The following is a 21,090-nucleotide window of genomic DNA, read 5'->3' as shown; positions in this document are numbered from 1 at the left end:
GCTTTTAAATAATTAGTTTTTTCGCTTTTAGTTTTTAATGATTTTTTCAAATCAAATCAAATCAAATCATTAAAATTAGTACATAATCTAACATAATAAATAAAAAGTAGTAAATGCTGTTTTAATCTATGGTTTCCATTACATTTGTTATGACATGTACAGTAGAATAATGTATTAAGGTAGTTTTGTGAAATCATAAAAAAAATCTGTCGTATACTGTTGAATCAAAACACATGAATGATTATCATAATTAATAAAATATGGTCGGAATAAAATATTTTATTTCAATAATTCTCTTAAAATAAACATTATTTTTATAATTGTATGGCATGTACAAAAACTTGATTAGAAAATGGATTACTATTCTAACTAACTCTTTCATAAAATATGTTAGTTATTAATATGTAGTTAATATTTTAAATGTTTTGTACCTACTATTATGTAGTTAACATAATATTTATTGCAAATTACAAAAATGATAATATGGCATTCAGTCATTTAATTTCTTAATTAATTAAATATTTAAAATTCAACTAATGCATAATATTAAAAACATAATTAAATATTGTAGGTATTTGTTTAAAATATTTTTGATCTTAAAATCTAATCTAGGTTTTGAGTACAGTCTTTAACATTCTGTTGTGATAAAGCACATAGAAAATGTAGGGATTTGTGAACATAATGATACAAAATATATATTGAAAAATATTTTTTTGTTTTTTGTTAGTGTTACATTACAAACTAATACATTCATTTCCATAATAAAATTGGATGTGAGGGGTAAAATGTCAAACGATTTTTAGATTGTGATTTGTCATTAGTGTCTCTAGTCTAAAACGCGTTGGCACACGACAATAGAGAAAAATAATTACGTGACCAAGTGTAAGCTAATGATAATTAATGAGAAAAAAATAATCTCATACTTATAGGGGTCACACCTGTGGAAAAAAAAGTCAGAGTTTTGACAAAATTATGATTAGAAAGGGAACTGCAGTATACATTAAAGTCATGGAAAAGCTCCTGAGGTATTTAAGATTAATTGAGAATAACATAGCGTATCGCTGCCTTACGATAGTATGTTTAGTATGATATTGAATTTTATTTTGAAGTTATACTTCTTTAGGCGCGTTATGAAAAATTGATGAGAGTGAAATTTTACGATGCGCGCGCACCGTGACACAAAATGAACAGAATGAAGTTGCCCACGGAAGATGCTACGGCATTGGACATAATTTAAAAACAACATTCGAATAATAATAGAATTTATGTTACACTTAATGTAAGAGAATAATAATAAATATTTATTTATTTAATTTTTCAAATGTAAACTGAACTTTATAGACTATAATGACTCCTTTTCCAGTCTTTGATTATTTAATTGTAATTAATTATTTGCATGCAATCAAAAACTATTTTTAATAGTGCCAAAGAAGTATAACTTCTTACGCGCGTACATAAATACACGCACTCTTTTTTTTATGGACATCGTAACCATGGTGTTAACTTCACGCTTTTTTCACGTTTTAAGGAGGTGTAAGATCTTTTCTTAAAACATCAAAGTTCAAAATTATTAAAAAGGTAAACGATAACTTTCGATTACAATAAACTTTTAAGAGGGAGCTATGATCACAATGTAAACTGGGATGAATAATAGGCGCCGCAAAGGTACCGCAAGCGGCAAGTAACAATTTAATTAACAGAAGATTTAAAAAAAGGTAATATTTATCTATTCGATTAAAAAACTGGTTTTAAGATTCATTTGGCCACACAACACTTTCGATCCAGTCGAGGTACTCAGAGACACGCGTGTACACTCCAGGCACTGTAGAGGCACAACCGCGGCCGAATGACGTCACACCGATTAATCGATAGTTCCCGTCACTGGCCGTAAGAGCTTGAAGGGGCCCACCAGAGTCGCCCTATAAAAAAAATCTTAATAAATCCAGTGACCCAGTAGACACTCGGAGAAAGCCAGTTCGACTGGCTCAGAGAAAACTTAGCCCCGTATTCTACGTAGAGTGTATCTTAAAATAAAATCTACTTTCAAGACCTGTCAATTGTTTCTATTTAAAGTTTGACATACTAGACACTTCTAAAGCGACACCTATTAGAATACGGGCCTTAATGTTACCTCTTAACTGATTCACAAAACAATTAGTGAGTATGTTTGATTGCTTTACATGCGAATAGGAAACTCAATAAAATATATATTTTGTATGGAAAACTTAAGGAGCGCTCTGTGAGCGTATTAGGAACTAAACCACCACCACCACTAAACCATGACGGTGCATTCTAAAGGCATTTATTATCTTTGAAATTATCTATGGTCTATGCGTTCAAGCTGTAAAAGTGACTTGACAAATATATAAGGGTACGTCAATTCCCTTATTCTTAAAAAAAATCACCTTCTGTCAAATTGTGTTTACAAGATGATGTGATCTATTTAAGACCTTTATTTTCTTATAAGGGGCTGTCCATTAATCACGTCAGGTTCGAAGGGGAGGAAAGGGGTTCGGCAAAAATCACGAAATATCACAAGGGAAAGGGGGGATATAGCAGTAGTACATCAAAAGTTTGACATACGGGTGTCGTTATAGTTTGCGCAAGACTGATTCTAACTGTTATTCAAAAGTAATGGAATCAACATAGTTTTAGGTCTTACGATATATTTTGACAAGTCAATAAATTTTCTCTCCCCATTTTTTAATTATTGTAACTTTACCACAAATATATAAATATTGTATATATAAAAATTGCATAAGAATTGTTAAAATCAGCTATATGATTTAATTTGAAACAGACATTTTTTAATATTCGTAACAACATTTAGAGTTCTTAGTTTAAAAAAAATTGTTTTAAATTAATAGCGAAATTAAAGCAAAACTATTTCGGTATTAGTAAAGTCACCTGGCAGGTGTCATGTCGTCCCAACTCGTCGCCGGCACAGATCTGTGTCTGTGCAATACCTTTGGGAAGCCGCCGCCAATTAGTATAAGACTCGCCACACTTGGAGATATCCACCACAGATACATTTGCCTTCAATAATATATTACTTTTTATGTCACCTGCAATAAAAAAAAAGAAATGCTATTAACAACGAAAAAGAACAAAGCGCTTTCTTCCACGCTCCGCATTGTGAAACCAACTGCCATTAGAGGTATTTTTGCACCACTTAGGGTAAAACAGCACTTCTAGAGCGTTCCCTCCAAGTCCAGCAACATAAGCCTCTCAGCGTTGTCGATGTCCATGTAAATCTATGTGCCAAGTTTGCCCCGTCCTCAACATTGTTAGGAATATTAGTATGTCATAGCAAGATATTTAGCAGTTCACATGCATAGATAGACCATCCAGCTCACGGTAATAACGAATTAACATGAACATTAAAAGTAAAAGTAAAAAAAAACTATATCAAACTCAATATATCTTTATTCATATAGGTGTACTTGTTTACACTTATGAACGTCAAAAAGAAGTTAAATTAATTATAAATTTACTACCAGTTCGCAAGTCAAGCGCGTAGAGCGGGTAAGAAGATAACTTATATATGTAATGATAAGGAGGGAGCTTGTAGTTTATTGTTTGTCAGAATGCCAAATCGTAAAATGACTGCTTTACGACTGATTTGAGTGCGACCGCCGCTGCGAAAACCGCTGTGAGAGTTCGAAATGTGAGTTACGGAATCGCAAGGCTGGCAAGAAACTTTCTGCCACTCTTTTTAATCACCAAGTACTGAGTCATACAAATTGTTTGAACTGGAGCAAATCAATCCCAAGGATTAGGATCATTTATCATATATTGTAAATCGTAATCTGTTTTCTAAGTATTGGTAAAGTCAGTCAGTAAAAATCTAGTATGGGCAAGCCTTCTGTACCTGACACAATATACGTAAAATTTTGTACGTGGAAACTTAAAATGATGGGGCTCCGAGCATTGGCACTAAACGGAGACAATTAAAACTTCGAATAAAAAAATAATACAAATTGAAGCATTGGGTGCAACAAGGGCGTTCGGTACCTAAAGCCCGTTTTGATGTTATTACATTAAAACATGCACAGAGCCATCAAGTTTCGTATCCCAAAAACTCGTTACGATCAGCCGCTTCCAGATGGAGTAGGAATCATTCATTTCGAAGGTGGCGCTACGCCCTTGTTGCGTGGATAACAAAAGTGCGTTTAAATTTGAACACATAATAACTTATTAATATAAAAAATGACTGAAACGAGTGATTCAAGTGACTTAAGATCAGATGCTGGCCAGAGTGAACATTTGCCCCCCAAAATAAGGGAAAGAAGAAGGTTATGAATGTTAACTTGTGGAAAAGAAATGTTCGAAAGTTAAAGATAAGTTTCGGTGAGGAATACACATCAGCACGAGGAAAAAAGGTACTTAAAAAGGTGGTGAAGCATTTTACCACGTGTTGTTCCAAAAAATGTTGTATTAACCTCGATTAAAATACATAGAGATTTTTTTGTGATTTTTGGAAAATAGGTGAAAAAGCGCAGCAAGATACCCTCTTAATGTCGTGTTTAGAAGAAGTGTTAAAGTTGAGAGAGAATGTTGGGCCTGACAAGTTGAAACGAGATAATCAATGGAAATACTTTTTCCTCCTGGAAAAGGCCAGTTGCAGTTGATTCCCTTCAGTCTAGTGAATATTTTGATAAATGTGATTAAACACACGAAAGCCAGAAAAAAAATTAAGAAAGTTGAATATTTAAACGGTGATTGTAATAAATACAAATGAATAACTTACATTTTAATTTAAAATAATTACATAAGTATTCAAATTGTTATTTATTTTCCCTAAAAATCAATGGTGAAATTAACGTCCTATGTGTTTTACCAGTTGGGTGCAACAAGGGCGGATAACGCAATAAAAAAAACGATGATATTACGATGTTTCTGATTGCTTTAAAATAGTTATAATACCATAATATTTTTGCTAAATCATACGACTAACAAATAATAAAGTTAATGTAAGTCAAATTATAAGTATTAAAATAATATAAGACATTAAAACTTTCAATATCAATTTTCTCGAAACTCTATTTTACAACATACGCCCTTGTTGCACCCAATGCTTCAATTGTCAATTGTCAAGTCAACACCTGTCACTTGTCAAACATAGACATGAGATTGATGTTAATAAACAATTAGATTAAAGTTACCGTGGTGGTATACTCACGTGTGGTGCTGGTTTTTCCCCAACCGGTGACAGTTAAAGCAACTTGTGGGTCATCATCTTGGGTGTAAAGGCATATTGCATTCAAATCAGATGACAATTCAGCTGGCGATTGTAACCTATCGATTATAGACTTTGTTTAGTTTATGAAAAAAAAAGTAACCCGTTGCAGCAGGTCTTTTTGGAAAGTTTATTGGCTACTATTATTTAATTCTTGTACAAAATTTCGATTAAAAAATCGATAATTTAACCCTCTTATTACATTGTACCACGAATAAAAGGGGGACTGATTACGTGGCCTATTAAACCATGAATACCATACCATATTTCACAAACATTTCTTATCTTTTGTTTACATTCATACAGATGGTCAGCAAATGTGGAGACGTTTACCTTTTGTTTATAGATATCAGCTAAGGGAGCGTTCAAGTATTACGTCACGCGATTTTTGGATATTCTTGACCTCCCCCCCCCCCATGTAACGCGCCGTTACGTTTTTCTGTACCCAATAAAAAAACGTTTCTACACCACCCAGTGACTGTTTATACCTAGAAGTTAACATTTATGTTGTGTCAAATACCGGAAAGTCGAAAATACTATTAACAATAACGCGTAATTCAATCTCCGCACCGCATCGTAACGTTTTACCCCAAAAATACGTTACATAATACTTGAACGCTCCCTAAGTAGGTAGGTAGGTAAGTGTTTACGTTTCGGAGTTAAATTTATGAATCAATTCCAAAGTGATATTCTTAGTTATTTTTTAAATGTACCAGTGAAAAACTATATGTGCAAAAATGTTTTCAATAATAAATTAATATTATCATGTACGTGTCTATCTCTACCTTTGCCTGTAACGACTTCCGGATATAACAACGAAATAAGAGTGGTCCCTTCATCGCCGTTATACGCAAATCCACTGTATATTAAAAATATCGAGGAAATTTGTACTATTTCAGAACGGAACATCGTTGTAACTTGGGTACCTAACGTTTAGAGCCGCGACTTAGCTTTTTACATACAAAAGTAACTCTGAGTATGGGCTCTGAATCTTACCTTAAGAAACTACAAGATTAATTAAATGGTCTATTTAATACTTTGCTTCAATGGAGTACTTAGTAGTACTAAGTACTTAGTAATTGGTACTTACCTAATTAAAGCGAGATCGTGGTATTTCTCTTTTCTAGCATACTGCGGGTGCAATTTTAATTCAGCTATCATTACATCTGTTACTGAATTGAACGCACTGCCTCCTATTTCAACCACACCCATCCGCGCTATGCTTGGTTTTACTCTGTAACAATGTTAAATCTGTCAGAAAAATCTAGCTTCTTTGTAACTCTTCTTAATAAGTAATAACCCATATACCCATTTACGTCTAGTTACTATTTATTATTACCTATTTTAATCATTTACATTAGCTTTGATTTACCTACCCTCACAAATTCACAATGTAATTTTTGTGTGTTTAATCTTTTTTTTAGAGCAGTGTTGGCCCAAAGATTTCACCGTGCAACGTTATTATCCCTGTGGTCTTAAAATTGATCTCTAGCTGCACACCACTAAACTTACTATGTGCGCTAATAACATTCGCTCGTACGATCATAGAAAACATTGTGAGGAAACCGACATGACTTAGACCCAAAAAGTTCGACGGCATGTGTCAGGCAGAGAAGGCCGATCACCTACTTGTCATAAGGAAAATAAATGATCAGGAAACATACACTAAGCCAAGTTATCTGAGGGTTAGACCTTGTAGCGCCACTGGTTTTTGATAATCTTTTATATAATTTAGGTTGATATGTTTTTGCTTCGTGTTTACTTCCAGGCGCTAAAATTTTGTCAAATGTGGCGAATAATTGATTGAAAATAGGCACGATAAGAAATGACTGCAATTTTTTTGTTGTTAGCATTATTCCCAGAAAATTTTGTAATAATATTTTGTATGAATTGAACTGTAGCTTTGTGAGACACAACAACACAATTCAAGTCAATAATTCATGATTTTGTATTGAGTTTCCGTTTTTAATGTCTTTCGTTGTCAAAATAATCGTACCCAACGCACTTCCCTGTGGGACACCATAGCTGCCAGGTTAAAGTTTCATACTTACTGATCCAGTGTGTCTATACAATGCGCCGCAGTAAGAACATAATATTCGGAAACGAGTGAACCGCCGCATTGGAATTCGTAACCGTCCGCGCGCTCGTATCCGAGTGCAACCTGAAAAGAAAGCTCAAGGTGTGAGACTGTAAGACGCAACGTTCTGTTCGAATGTGATTGGTCAAGAGGACGCGTATTCAACTAGAAATTCTGTTGACGAATCAGAATCGATCGGAGAGCGAAATCGTTTTCGTCTTACGATAGGCGAAATCGTGCGTTTGTGATTGGACGAAAATCCTTTGTTGCTACTCCGCTCTTCCAAGACACACTCTTTAAAGCCTCAGCCTGCCGCGGATGTTGACATTTCGAATGACGTTAAATTTCGCAGTCTTTTGGGAGGTTATGTTAGCTCCTAAGACTCTTGGTGCTCTCAGCAACGTGACATACTTCACTCCGGGCCATCGCTTGCTACTTTTTAAACAGCAAATTCGGCCCCACATGGAGTACTGTTCTGGGCGGGAGCTCCCCGGAAACAGCTCCTTTCCCTTGACCGTATTCAACGAAGTGCGATTTGAATCGTCCACGACCGGTCACTTTCCGACCCGCTTGATCCCTTGGCGTAGCGTAGATTTAATTATTTTGAAAAGGCACATTAACGAAACACATACAGCCATTTACAGAGAACATACAAAATAACACAAAATGTACATGTGCACAAAATGGATAAGCCTTTCATCTCCTCAAAACGTCGTTTACTGCATATATCTGTTAAGGGCTAAAGTAAAAAAGGGAGCATTCAAGTATAACGTAACGAATTTTGGGAGGGGGGGGGGGGGGGTCCTTTTGTAAAACGTTACGATGCGGGGCGGGGACTGAATTACGCGTTATTGTTAATATTATTTTCTACCTTTACCACATAATAGTAACTAAAGAGTCACTAGGTGGTCACGAAACGTTTTACTAGACTTGGGTACAGTACTGTACTTGGGTACTAAAAACGTTACGGCGAGTTCATGGGGGGGGGGGTCAATATTTGGTAAATCTATAAAGATAATTAAAATTTTGTAGAAAAGATCAGGCGGCGTCTGTCGCGGAGTGATTGCAAATGGATGAAGTGGGGTCTCTCTGCATCTTCTAACGCGGAGTGTTCAGAGGTTACAATGGAGCGTTCAGAGATGCTATTGAACAGTCAATCTCGTCTGACGCTTCACTTTCTCACCCCAAAGGAGCAATGTAAGAAAGACCTACCAAAAAACAATTTAACAAAAAATTCATCTTTAATTTGAGCACGGTATAATCTAGGAAGATTATTGTCCCAACACTAAAAATTTGTAAATTCTGTTGATTTGATTGGAGAATATAAACATCATAATTTGAAATGAATTGTTGTGTCATAAGTCATTAAACGACTTTGTCATTACGTAAATTCCAAAAAAAATATAAGGAAAACTAATTACCATGTGCGGAAATTCCCCGGGCGACGCTGTTTCCCCTCCGATTATGTGTAATCCTAGTGGTGGTATACTAGAATCTACTATTTTCTTGCATTCTGTAAATTTAATATGATTTTTTATTCATAGCTTATCTGACTTAGTTGTAACTGGATATTTCATTAAAAATAATGAAATTTCGCGTAGTAGTAGTCGCGTTATACATATATGTTAATAATATTTTAAAACGCTGTACTTACGAATATCTGCAACTCGGTTTCCACCTGAAATATAACATTATATAAAAATCCAATGTTATCTCTTTGTTCACACAAAATCTTAATTTGTCGTCTAACAGAGTAATTTCGATTTACATGTTTGTTAAGTGCGATAAAATATACACAAAAAGTTAATATCTCATAATAAAATTGTATAGTTCCCTGGGGTTTCTCAAAATCAATTAAGAAGGGAAAAGCTAATACTTATACCAAATACAGGGCAATTGTTTTCCATAATGTCCCCATAATGAAATAATCAAATGAATGAATAATTGTGTACTATGTCAATTATAATTCTGGTAATAAGAGTATTTTTTGTTATAGCTCCAATATTATTGAATGAAAAGATGTCATAAAGTTATTGTATGGCTAAGAATATTTAGGTTAAAACTAATGAATAAAACAGTTTTTGATTATTAAAACTAAATTACCAAATTTCTCTTCTGTTCTTATTGTGGAGGTCCTTATAGGTTTGTATTCAATTGCAGTCTTAGGACAACATACAATTTCAATTTCACCAGTAAAACCACATCTCATATATGGATGGCGATCAGTTTCTTTTATTGCCCTTAAACAAATTTAAAAAAAGTTTATTTAATATTTAAGTACTTAAATAATGCTTTTCAAGTGTCTGAATAAGTATATATATATGTTAAACTGAATAAAACAATATTTTATATACACTTGTATATAGGCATTCAACTCAGTCAGCAAAAGATAATAAATTTCCAGTAGGTATTTAATTGGGGTTTGTCTATTACACTTTTAATATGTAAAATAGCATGTAACCTTGAGAACTTAAGATTTCATTTCTGGCAAAACAATGTATCTTAAAAGTTGAATGAGACTTTAAAGGCTGTATACTAAAACACCAATCTATTTCACAATTTAACAGAAAGAGACCAATAGATAGAGAATTAGTATATAGTTAAAACTGTGAGTTAGGTTTATTGGACAATTCAATTTGTTTTAAAAACAAAATTGTTGTAATGAATTATTTATCTATACTTATAACTAAAATGTTATCTTTGCAAATATGTGTAATGTATAAATAAGGACTCTTTTGCATATTGTGATAACATTATCAAAGGAGACTGACCTAATGGCCACAGGGCAATCATTGACTAACACACATGTTCCTTCATTGTTAGATGTTTTGCACTCATCACCAACTGTAATGGAAAATATTGTTTTATTTGGGCACAGATGTAGAGAACCACATAAGATACATAACACTAAAATACACACAAGGATAAATATTTGCAATATTTGCACTGGTACTGGCACTGATAAATACTTCATTATTTTTCTTATCATTATCACAAACAATTTTTTAAATAAAATATTAAGTTGTGGTAAATAGGAATAGGATTTCAAAATAAATTTAATTATAGAATCATGTAAGTCTTAGGAAGTCTATGAATTTTTTATGAACGTTATAGTTAAACAACTCTACCTAGCCTTTAAAAAAGCACCTATAAGATTTGCATCCCATGTCATTAAAAAAAAGTATAATTTTATAAATAAAAATATAACTTACCAAAGCGAGATACTGCAACATTTAAAACGGCGAAAAAAGCTAGTATTTTAAACATTTTATTAAGCATAAGCCAGAGGTGGTTAACATACTAAAACTTGATTTTGATTGTTGACTTTAGTAAGCCACAATACTTCGGGGTTTTCCTCAATTCAAATACCTATCTTCAATTACAGTTAAAACCGGTCCTTAGTTCTATATTGCTCCCGCTCAGCTGTAGATAATAGTTTATTATTATGTCTTCCTCTTCTAATTAAGAGTATATTCCAATTCTGTCTTTTGTATGCGAATTTTAATAATATTTAAATACTGTCTTCTCTGATTAATGAGTGGTACTGCGGATAAAAAAACTATTCCGATACATTATTATCATTGCATTGAAATATGTAAATTACATATCGCGTTTATTAACGATTTTTAAATACGATTTATAACTACAAAATTCATCGGATTTATTATACTTTTGCAAGTACATACTACGTACATAAAGATACGTTCGTAATTTAAGCTTAGCGGCCATCTCGGAAAGTACTTAAAAAACAACCTTTTTATTAATTAATCTGTAGATTGTGGCCTGCATAGTCTGTGTTGGCGACTCTAGCAGTATGAGCTATTATGCACTGTCGACTTGTCGCCGGCGACTCGGTCACCTCGGCGACCAAAACATAGGCAACTAGGCAGGAGACCAAGCCTAGCGACAGTATTCCAAGTACATTCGTATATATACGTCCGGTCGTTACGACAGTTGCTCGCAGTGTGAATGCCTCCATTTGAAGCCGTGCTCCTATTGGTCGCCAGCGACCGGCAGTCGCTTGTGTGTCGCCACGACGCGGCGAGTCGCCCAGTCGCTTGACCGACGACCAAGTGCGTAGACATCTATTTAAACTGTAGAAACTCACAGTCGCCAGCGACCGAGTCGCCGGCGACAAGTCGACAGTGCGTAATAGGTCTAAAGTGCTTTTCATGAAAGAAGTCCCGCGGTGATTTTTGGAACTAAATTAAAAATTTGACAGGTCGGCAATGTTGTCATTCGTCGATGTTATCAAGTTCGTTTGTTGTGGTAGATTTTTGTGAGTTTTTAACTCGCTTAGTGCATTTTAAAGATTGTTTACAATGCCAAAAGATGTACAAAGTTCGGCTCGAGAAATGATATTGAAGGTGAAAGAGTTCTGTGAAGCGGAACAAAAGAATCAAGGTGTTAACAAATAATAATTAATAGCACTAATGACTAAACAATGTTCGGAAGAGACTAGACTCTTCACTCTAGAGAGTCGCCGCCATAACAGGTACTTTTTAGAGTTGCCATTTAATAATTTTTTGCTGTATTGATGGGACTTTTATGACATAAATTAATTTTTGCGACAAAATTGAACAAATACGTGATGGAACTAGGTAACTGAAATTAAAACATATATTACATAGTACATAAGCATTATAAACTTAAAGTTACTATTATTTTTAATTGTTCATTATTTAATTGCAGGTGTGTCGGAGAAAAGAAAAGAAGAGAAAAGGAAAGAAAAAGAACAAGAATTACAAAAGAAGGTATAACGCCCGCATCCGAAATAGTGTCAATATGAAAAAGAACAATTATATCTACGGCTAGTGATACTGATCTGATTCTGTTTCCATCCACTCGTGTTGATCGCCACACATGATGTTCCTATGGCCGCTGATCACAATTATTCAATAAAACTCTAGATACAAAATTGTTTTGCTTTTATTTACCCTATTTTCGCATCTTTATAACACCGCATATAATATAAGTAAATAAAGATATACTTTTTAAATAACAGAAAAAAATTTTTTGCGAAGTATGCAGGTAATAGTATTATTTGATAAATTACATATGCTTAATGTAAAATAGGTAAATGTTTTACTCATAAATGGCAACATTATGTAACGCGAGTACAGCGTTGCGTCTGCGGTCTGGGGGACTTCTTTCATGAAAAGAACTACACTCAATGTGATAATTTTATATTGTTTGAAACCAAATGAAATAAATTTTTGTGGTCCTTGTTTTTCAAGAGGATCTTACAAAATTGCTCTCTCTTTCTGTCAACCAAGGTCATTTCATGGATCCATCTAGGTAACCTGAGGATTACTTACAACTTACATAAACCATGTTTTACACATTATTAAAGTATATATTTTATTAAATGACAATTAATATAATTTTAAGAGAACAGTAACAGTCTAAAATTAATGTAAGTAAATACGTTACAATTTAATATAATCTACAACATTTTAATATCGAAAAGTTATAGATGTTTAATAAAAACCACAGTTCTACTAAATGTATAGTGACATTGGCGTATTTATAAAGTGAGATTTCTCATTTCTGACATGTGTCATTGTCAGTTGCCAATTCCAGACAGTGGGGCTACGGGACAGCAGCTTCTCAGCGTATTGTTTCATGTTTGGACTTTGGCGTATTCCGTTTTTCGATTGGTCGTGAGTCGTGACTCGTGTTGTTATCATACGAACAGTTAGTACTGTTGTGACCAGTGATAATAAATTGGGAATCAAGTGCTGACTATTACTTTGGAATAATTTATAAACCTTATTATTTTAAAAATAAGCATAAATAATGTTAATGTTAAAAAAATGGAATTTCTAGTTTTTACATAGTTGATTAATGCAGATTCAATGTTAGTGTTGGTGCTTTTTATTTCGATGCCCTCGAACGTTTTAGTTGCATGAATTGAAGTAAGCAAGGACAGCGTTTTGATAATAAATTTTTTCGATATGGCTGCTCCAGGCGCTGCAAATACAAGACTAAATATCTATACTGCTACACCAACACAAGTTAGCATGCCGAGTCCAGATTTTGGTTTGTCCCCTACATTTGATATGGCTAGTACCAGTTGCGGAGATTCTTCGTCTGATGCACACTCGCCGGATTTACCGAAGGCTAAAGCGAGTGATAGAGAATGCCGTATTATCGCAGAAAAACACCGTAGAAGTCAATTCAATTCAGAAATTGCACAAATGATGACCCTTCTTTCTGATATTGTGCACTCCCAGAGAAAGGTCGACAAAACTAGTGTTCTAAGATTAGCCGCTAACAAACTTCGCAACGAACATGTATTTGGTGATACTATAAAATGTTGTCATTTAGAAACTTGGTCAAATGCAATCATGAAATTTTTTGACATTATTGGAGGATTTATGATCGCAGTGACATGTCGAGGTCGCATTTTTAACGTGTCGCCAAATGTTCAAGAAAAATTAGGTTATTGTCATGTTGATCTGCTTGGTCAAGATATTTACAATTACGTTCACAATGAAGATAAAGAAATTTTACGAAAACATATTTATCCAACTGAATTACAGACTGGGTGTGATTCAAAAATGTTTGAGCAACACCATAATTTCTGTGTAAGACTACTGCGTGCTGGTGCAAGAGCTGATCCACCCAAATATGAACGCTGTCGTATTGATGGTATGCTACGCAAGTCAGATAAAGCTACGTCTAATGGAGTTGAAGATGAAAAAACAATAAGAAGGCAAAGAGTCCGACATCAGAGAACATTCTCATCAAGTGGAAATGATTTTGTTTTTATTGGTATGGTTCATCCTATAACAAACCCATTGCCAGTAAAGATTTTACCACCAACAGCTTATTCAGAGTACTGGACCAGGCACCTTGTTGATGGTAGAATTGTCCAATGTGATCAAAGCATTTCACTGGCAGCTGGATATATGACGGAAGAAGTTACAGGAACCTCTGCTTTTGTATTTATGCATAAAGAAGATGTTCGCTGGGTTATTTGTGTGTTGCGTCAAATGTATGATGAAAGCAAGGAATTTGGTGAGTCTTACTATAGATTAATGTCTAGGTCAGGTCATTTCATCTATATGCGAACACGAGGTTTCCTTGAAATAGACAAAGCTACTAAAAAAGTTCAAAGCTTTGTATGTGTAAATAGTGTTATAGGAGAAGAATATGGTTGTAAAATGATGGAAGAGATGAAACGAAAATATTCAGTAATGGTAGATGTTGATAGTAACCAAAGTGACAGGGCAATCACGCAAGATGAAGCACCAGTAGAGCATCCTAAACATTTAGAGCAAATTGTTATGCATTTGGTTGAACCGGCTGCTAGTGATAATTTTGATGAGTTAAAATTGGTAGCACCTTCTAAAGAGAATATTATTTCTGCTATTAAAAATAGTGAAAGGGTTGTTCATGAAACTGGTGTTAGGTTTGATACAAGGAAAAGAAAAAATTCTGATTGTGAAGATAGCAAAGAACACTTAAAAAAGCAAATTTGCTAATCAGATAATTGAACAAAAGAAATGTCATTTAATTTGTGTTCTTTTGACCATTGACATTTAAGTCGGGTTAAATATTTGTTATAAATGTGATACAAGTATTTATAAATAAGAAATTCTACCAAGTGTGTCCATCCAAAAAAGCTATGCCTGTAAACTATTTTCAGAATTAAAACAAAACAAAAATGTTTTACATGCAAAAGTAAATACTTTTCTCCCTGGGCAGTATATTTAAGAGGTGCATTGATAAATTACTTTTTATTTGCTAAAAAATTATCTTTGTGCCAAATATAATATTTAGATCTAAATGATAAAAAAAACTAATGTATTGAGCTATATGAACAGTAACTTGCCATTTTTTCAATAGAATTTAAATATTTTTTTTCTATTGACACTCTGTAGTGGTTTAAAAGAAGTGTTTTAGAATTGGTAAATAAGAGAAACAGGGGCGAATTTAAAATGGCAGGGTTATCTAAGAAAAGCCTGTTATCAAGTGACAATACTTGTTTTTGCCAAACAAGTTGTGTGAAAAAATCAGGGTAAATAATGGTAAAGGTAGGTGAAATGATAAAAAATAATTCAAGTAAGTGCCATGGAAAATGTTTGGACAATTTTTGTTTTCTAAGTCTTTTAATTTAATTTATTGAGAGCATTTTCAATTTGTAGCATTATACAGAATTGCTGCAATTAGAGGCTTTTAATTGTGTATTGTTATAATGATCATATAATCCACATTGTGGTTTGATGGTTGCACAAAGAAAATAAACTATCTTAGATACTAAATCTCTTATTGAAATTGGTCAATAATATTAAATATCTTACAGGTTTATACTTGAAAACTTATATATAAAAAAAAAATCAGTACAAAACTGTTACATTTAATATATATTATTAGTGCCAGTGTTTTGCTGATACATATCCGTACCATCAGGCATCATAATTGGACAGCTAAGTTATATAATAAGTAGTTATTTTAATGTGTTTAAAAGATCTGAGTGTTATATTGATAAAGTGTAAATAATTTCATCTTGTTAAGGTGCTCAATATTACATTCTTATTTTGACAATGAAATGAAATAGACTCCCGTGCATAATTAACAGAATTTTTGAACCTATTTTATTTAGTGACTATGATTATGTTTAGGTGTATTGTTATCGGAATGTGTCCAATTAACGATTGATATTTAGTAATGTAAATATAATTTAGAATATATACAATTATTATAATGTAAGAATACCTTGACTGAATGTTTATTCAATTATACTATTATGAATGTTTTTTAAAATATAAAAATTTTGGTGTTTTGCTTAATAGAATTACATTGTTTTTATTACATTTTACCTAGCTCAATAGGTATTTAAATGTTTGTACCCTGAAGGAGTGACTGTTAACTGTGCATTTTGTTTTGAAAGTAGTTTCATATTTTGGATATTATTATGTTATTTTGTTATATTGACGTGCAATAAATGTAAATATACATAAAAAATCAGTTTTCATGTTTTTAGGAATTCAATGGATAAATAAAACCTTTATTTATGCGCGCACTTTTAAAATGGGATCGAACCTTTAGATGAATACTAAAATGACTTAAGTTCTTCTTTGAAAATATTCAATATGCTTTGGCCCTTTGGGAGCGTTCAAGTATTACGTAACGGATTTTGGGAGGTTTTTTTCCTTTTGTAAAACGTTACGATTCGGGGCGGGGATTAAATTACGCGTTATTGTTAATATTTTTTTCGACTTACACCACATAATAGTAACTAAAGAGTCACTAGGTGGTCACGAAACGTTTTACTATACTTGGGTACTGAATAACGTTACGGCGAGTTACATGGGGGGGGGGGGGTGTCAATAATCTCCAAAAATTGCGTTACATAATACTTGAACGCTCCCTTTGGTTATTTTATAATTTTTTGTATAAGGCAGCTTTGTGCCTCTATAATTGGTCAAACTATAAGTTTAATGTTACAACTCCTATGTAAATATTACTTAATTCAATAGCTTAGTATATTAATTGTTGAAGGGTTCGGCACTATAAAAAAGCGTGGGAAAAACTTAAAAACCGTCATGGTTTTAAAACGTGGTTCTTTTTTAAATTATTTTTCTGTGCCATGATGGATAAAAATCTATTAAAAGTAACATGTTTGTAAATTTTTTTGCCATTATAAGGTTTAAGATAACTTTTTTCTATTTTTAGGGTTGTCACATGTACTTGTAGGTTGGTATTTTTTTCTGTACTTTTATATTATTTCCTTTATTTATATCTATATATTGTAACCGAAAGAAAATTTAATTAAAATTATGGAATTGTAAATACACAAAGTACTGCTTGATAAAGTGCATTACTTTGTGTGATTAAGTCCACCAATTTATTAACCACCAAAAATATCTATCTATGAAATATTAAAATATGTATTCTATATCCAGATACATATTATGATTAGAATTGTTGGTTTGCTCAAATTACCGCTTTATGGTGCCATACTGTGTTATATTGTATTTATTAGTTTCATTTTGATGTGGCAACCTTGTAACATTGTGTTGGCAACTTAGCAATTAGCTTAGGGTTGTGATGATTTGTCCCATGATATTTCGGCCTATTAGTACTATGTTTTTACATAATTGAAGCTTATATTTATTTAGAGTTACTCTTTCATATTCATCCACATTAAAGTCTTTTAGTTGAACAAACATTTATATAAAACAAGTTTTTAAGAATAACTTATATTGTAAAAAACTGCAGTTTCTAAACATATAAGACTTGATAACAATGAAATCCGCTAATACATATTTATAAATATTCAGTCCCATGCAAGGGTTAACCGTTTGTTTTTATTATATTTTCGTATAACTATTCTATTAGTGTATGTCAATGTCAATGCCTACACCCCACGAGATATTAAGAATGTTAGACATAAGGAATTAGTCAATAATTTGCGACCAAAATTATTATATTTTACATGGATATTATTCGATGTACTATTATTGTACTGGATGTAATAAAATGTTTAAAAATATGCCCGATTTTTTATCATAAAATCTCATAACTGAATATTATGAATGATTAATAGCACAATATAATATGTATATTTGAGGAAACGTATCGTATTTGGATGTGATAGAAACATAATATCAGAGGTAGGAACTAGGTTTTTATTGATCAAAGTCGAATGACGGCCGTAACCAGTTTTATTTTATATTCGACATTGAATTCTGGCGGTTATAACAAATCAGTTTGTCCTTTTTCTTCACATAGGTAATAAATACCTGAGCGATACGAATTGCTTTACAAGTTAACAGCCTATAATTTAGTCGTATTTTTTGAATTACCTATTATAATATCTATCTATTGATGCTAATGTTAGTGTGTCGAGTCATGGCTGTTAAGAAAACAAAGAGAATAGAGGAAATTTTTAATTGATAAATGTGGCAACATTAATATCACCGCCCACCGGGTACCTAATCGTAGTGAGCCTCTTGGTAAATTATTATTTGTTGTGAAACCTATTTTTCTAGGCTTATTGTTATTTATATAATACGAATATAGCATATAATAGGTTCTATTCACTTTTTAATTTAAACAAAACCTTATTTAAATAAGCCTTAGCATATCAAAATCTATCCTTATAAATTTACGTCTTTGATTTTGAATACTGAACAGAACCTTGAAAAATAACATAAGCCACTTTAATTTTATTCTATGCAGCTGCTATTCTGCTATTTCGCAGCGCATTGCCTTGTGTAAACAAAAGTAATTTTCTTCCGTAATTCACTTTTAAATCAATTAGGTATGTACTTAAAAAATCACCTTTAAAAAAGAGAAGCACAACAACGTTTTATTTGACTAAACAGGCTATACCTCCATTGCCTACCTCAATAGGAAGTCGAACTGCCGGCGTATAGGAGAAGAGAATCGTAGCATTACATCACGATTCATGACAATGAAACTGAGTGAGCGTTGCGTTGTGTCAGGGCCGGAGTGTCCCTGACCTCGGTCAATGGTTACGATTGAAGGTGCCCTCTACAGCGCGCCAAAACCGTCGTTTGGCAGCTTCGTTTTGTGAGCTTCGTGGAATAAACTTAACCTTAAAATTAACTTGAAATATGCAGCGATTCACAATGCTCGGACTTAGGACTTCATAAAAGTATTTATTGATTTCCTAAAAAAAATGACACAATTACAAGTTTTTTAGTTACAGCACCAGATGCCGTGTCTAACTATTCTTGGTAAATTTTTATTAGACGGACTTAATTGTATTTGCTGTGAAACTTTATGTAGTAGGTAATAAAATAAATAATCTTGTCCAAAATCAGTTTTTTTTAATTCTCCGGTTAATTAAAATCGGTCTTAATGTAAAAATTCGCTTAGAATGTTGGCTAACAAAACGGAGATTGGTCACACAGTAGGTATTGAATTAATCCTTTGAAATAAGTAACAATAGCGATTAGCGTCTGTCAAGGACATATATAATTACTAATGCGTTAGTATTTAATTACCTTATTTATTTTCCTGGTTTTCCATTACATATTGATAAGCACCCTAATGTTATGTAATGGGGTTAAACCTAATGTATGCGTCGTTTCCATATGGAAGTTCGTTCCCATCTACAATCTACAAAAAAACGCGCTGAAGTAAACGTTGCGTCTTGTTATTTAGATTTGGAGTTGTAAGTAATTAATATATTATGTTTGCTACTGGTGGTTTGGGCATATACACGATATATGTCTTTCGGCTTGGATACACATTTTGAATGTTTTCCCGCGACCCGCGGTGTTGCCAACGAACAAACTGTTATCCATAGATACACACATTGTTTTTTTTTAAAATAATGATTTAGAATAATACTAACACGTCTTGTCGTATGCATGTTTATTTTATCGACGCCTACAGATTTGAGTAACGAGTAATAAATTTAAAAGTCGTTGAACTCTTTTGACTGAAATATTTAGTTATCAAAGGCACAGTAAAAACTATATTGTGCTGTCGCGGCCATACGGCGTAACGTAATAATAGACATAAAAGGAAGTAGTTGGGATTTATCTTTAAATGGTTAGTAATAGTTTAAAATTCTTACACATCTTTTATTTTATCATTGTAACGTCGACGATTATAATAGTCGAGTTGAATCGTTCCAATGTTTCATAACTTTTTGTTCCAAATATTTATATTTACCGTTACCAAAGGAAAAGAGAATATTTATTTACAGATAAATAAAATTAAAATACGTTAAGAGTACATTTATTTATACGTTATACCTAATAAAACGAGTTTTTAAAATACAAGATTCACGAAAATCGGCCAGAGATTTTCGATTTCGTATCTCTTTAAAAGAAGTAAAAAGAGACATCCTCTTCGGCCTAAAATATTTTAATGTAAAGTTGATATTATATTTTGCTTTTATAACCAGAAGTCACTGCAAGTGCCTTATGGGTACCTTTCTCTTCCAGGTAACCCGCAATTTAAAAAGAAATCCCTCCCCAATATTGCCTTTACGTCTTTTAATTACGATAGAGTAATTTTATAAATATGTACCTGTATTTATATGTATATTAAAAACAGTTTTTACAGTTTATGCCTCCCGTCTCCGCGTCACTTGGCTGAGAATTTATTTTTAAAAACACTTTTGAATAAATGTTACTCGGGGATATCATTTTTATGGTAAAAAAAAAATTGTCCAGTAATTATTAAATTTATTCTCTTTAAAAATTATTTATTACCCGTGATAGAACTATTAGAAAAAAAACAGCTACATAAACAGCTTATTAGAAAAAAGGATTTTTAAAAAATGTTGAAATACGGCGCTTGCTCAATTAGCTAAACCAGTTCTCAGAGATTGTACATGGATTAACAAAGGCAGGTAACAGTATAGGTCACCTTTTGAACCCTTTGTTTAGAAGGTCATCTGATTAAATGGACCACCTAAGAACTAGATCGTAGCCAGTAATAAATTTAATAATATTTATTTTTATTAAACAATCATTATTATAAATAATGTCAATGTTATGATATAATATGACTTATGGGATGCCTCATATTCCAATAATTCAAATTAATTATTTTTATTATACTTCGTTGCTACAGACATACAGTACAATTAAAATAAATAAATAAAAAGGAGGGTAACTGGCGGCATCATCGCTTTCGAGCGATCTCTTCCAGACAAACCACTGTGTGAAAAAAAAAATAGATAAGGTGAGCGCAAAAAATGCAAAACATATACATAAAGTTACTTAGACACAACTAAGAGAACAAAGCAAAGCAATTAAAACATATGTGAACAGTGAAA

General features: G+C 32.7%; 2 protein-coding genes across 2 annotated transcripts; one reads left to right on the top strand and one right to left on the bottom strand.

Annotated features, from left to right (window-relative positions):
* Positions 1–1,521: 1,521 nt before the first annotated feature.
* Positions 1,522–11,042, bottom strand: LOC125053636 (serine protease persephone-like). Its single transcript, XM_047655085.1, has 11 exons — positions 10,888–11,042; positions 10,529–10,739; positions 10,088–10,160; positions 9,420–9,556; positions 8,971–8,994; positions 8,738–8,829; positions 7,291–7,400; positions 6,330–6,473; positions 5,183–5,298; positions 2,908–3,065; positions 1,522–1,919 (listed from the first exon to the last, which is right to left on the bottom strand). The coding sequence occupies exons 2-11, from the start codon at positions 10,593–10,595 to the stop codon at positions 1,749–1,751; spliced, it is 1,092 nt and encodes a 363-aa protein (XP_047511041.1). The 5' UTR covers positions 10,596–10,739; positions 10,888–11,042; the 3' UTR covers positions 1,522–1,748.
* Positions 11,043–12,897: 1,855 nt separating this feature from the next.
* On the top strand, positions 12,898–15,437 carry LOC125053632 (aryl hydrocarbon receptor nuclear translocator-like protein 1). Its single transcript, XM_047655079.1, has one exon. It carries the CDS (start codon positions 13,274–13,276, stop codon positions 14,804–14,806), a length of 1,533 nt encoding a protein of 510 aa, XP_047511035.1. The 5' UTR covers positions 12,898–13,273; the 3' UTR covers positions 14,807–15,437.
* Positions 15,438–21,090: the final 5,653 nt, after the last annotated feature.

The sequence above is a fragment of the Pieris napi genome, chromosome 11, assembly GCF_905475465.1.
Source record: "Pieris napi chromosome 11, ilPieNapi1.2, whole genome shotgun sequence".
Classification (NCBI taxonomy): Eukaryota; Metazoa; Arthropoda; class Insecta; order Lepidoptera; family Pieridae; genus Pieris; species Pieris napi.
This window is presented reverse-complemented; position numbering and strand designations above follow the sequence as displayed.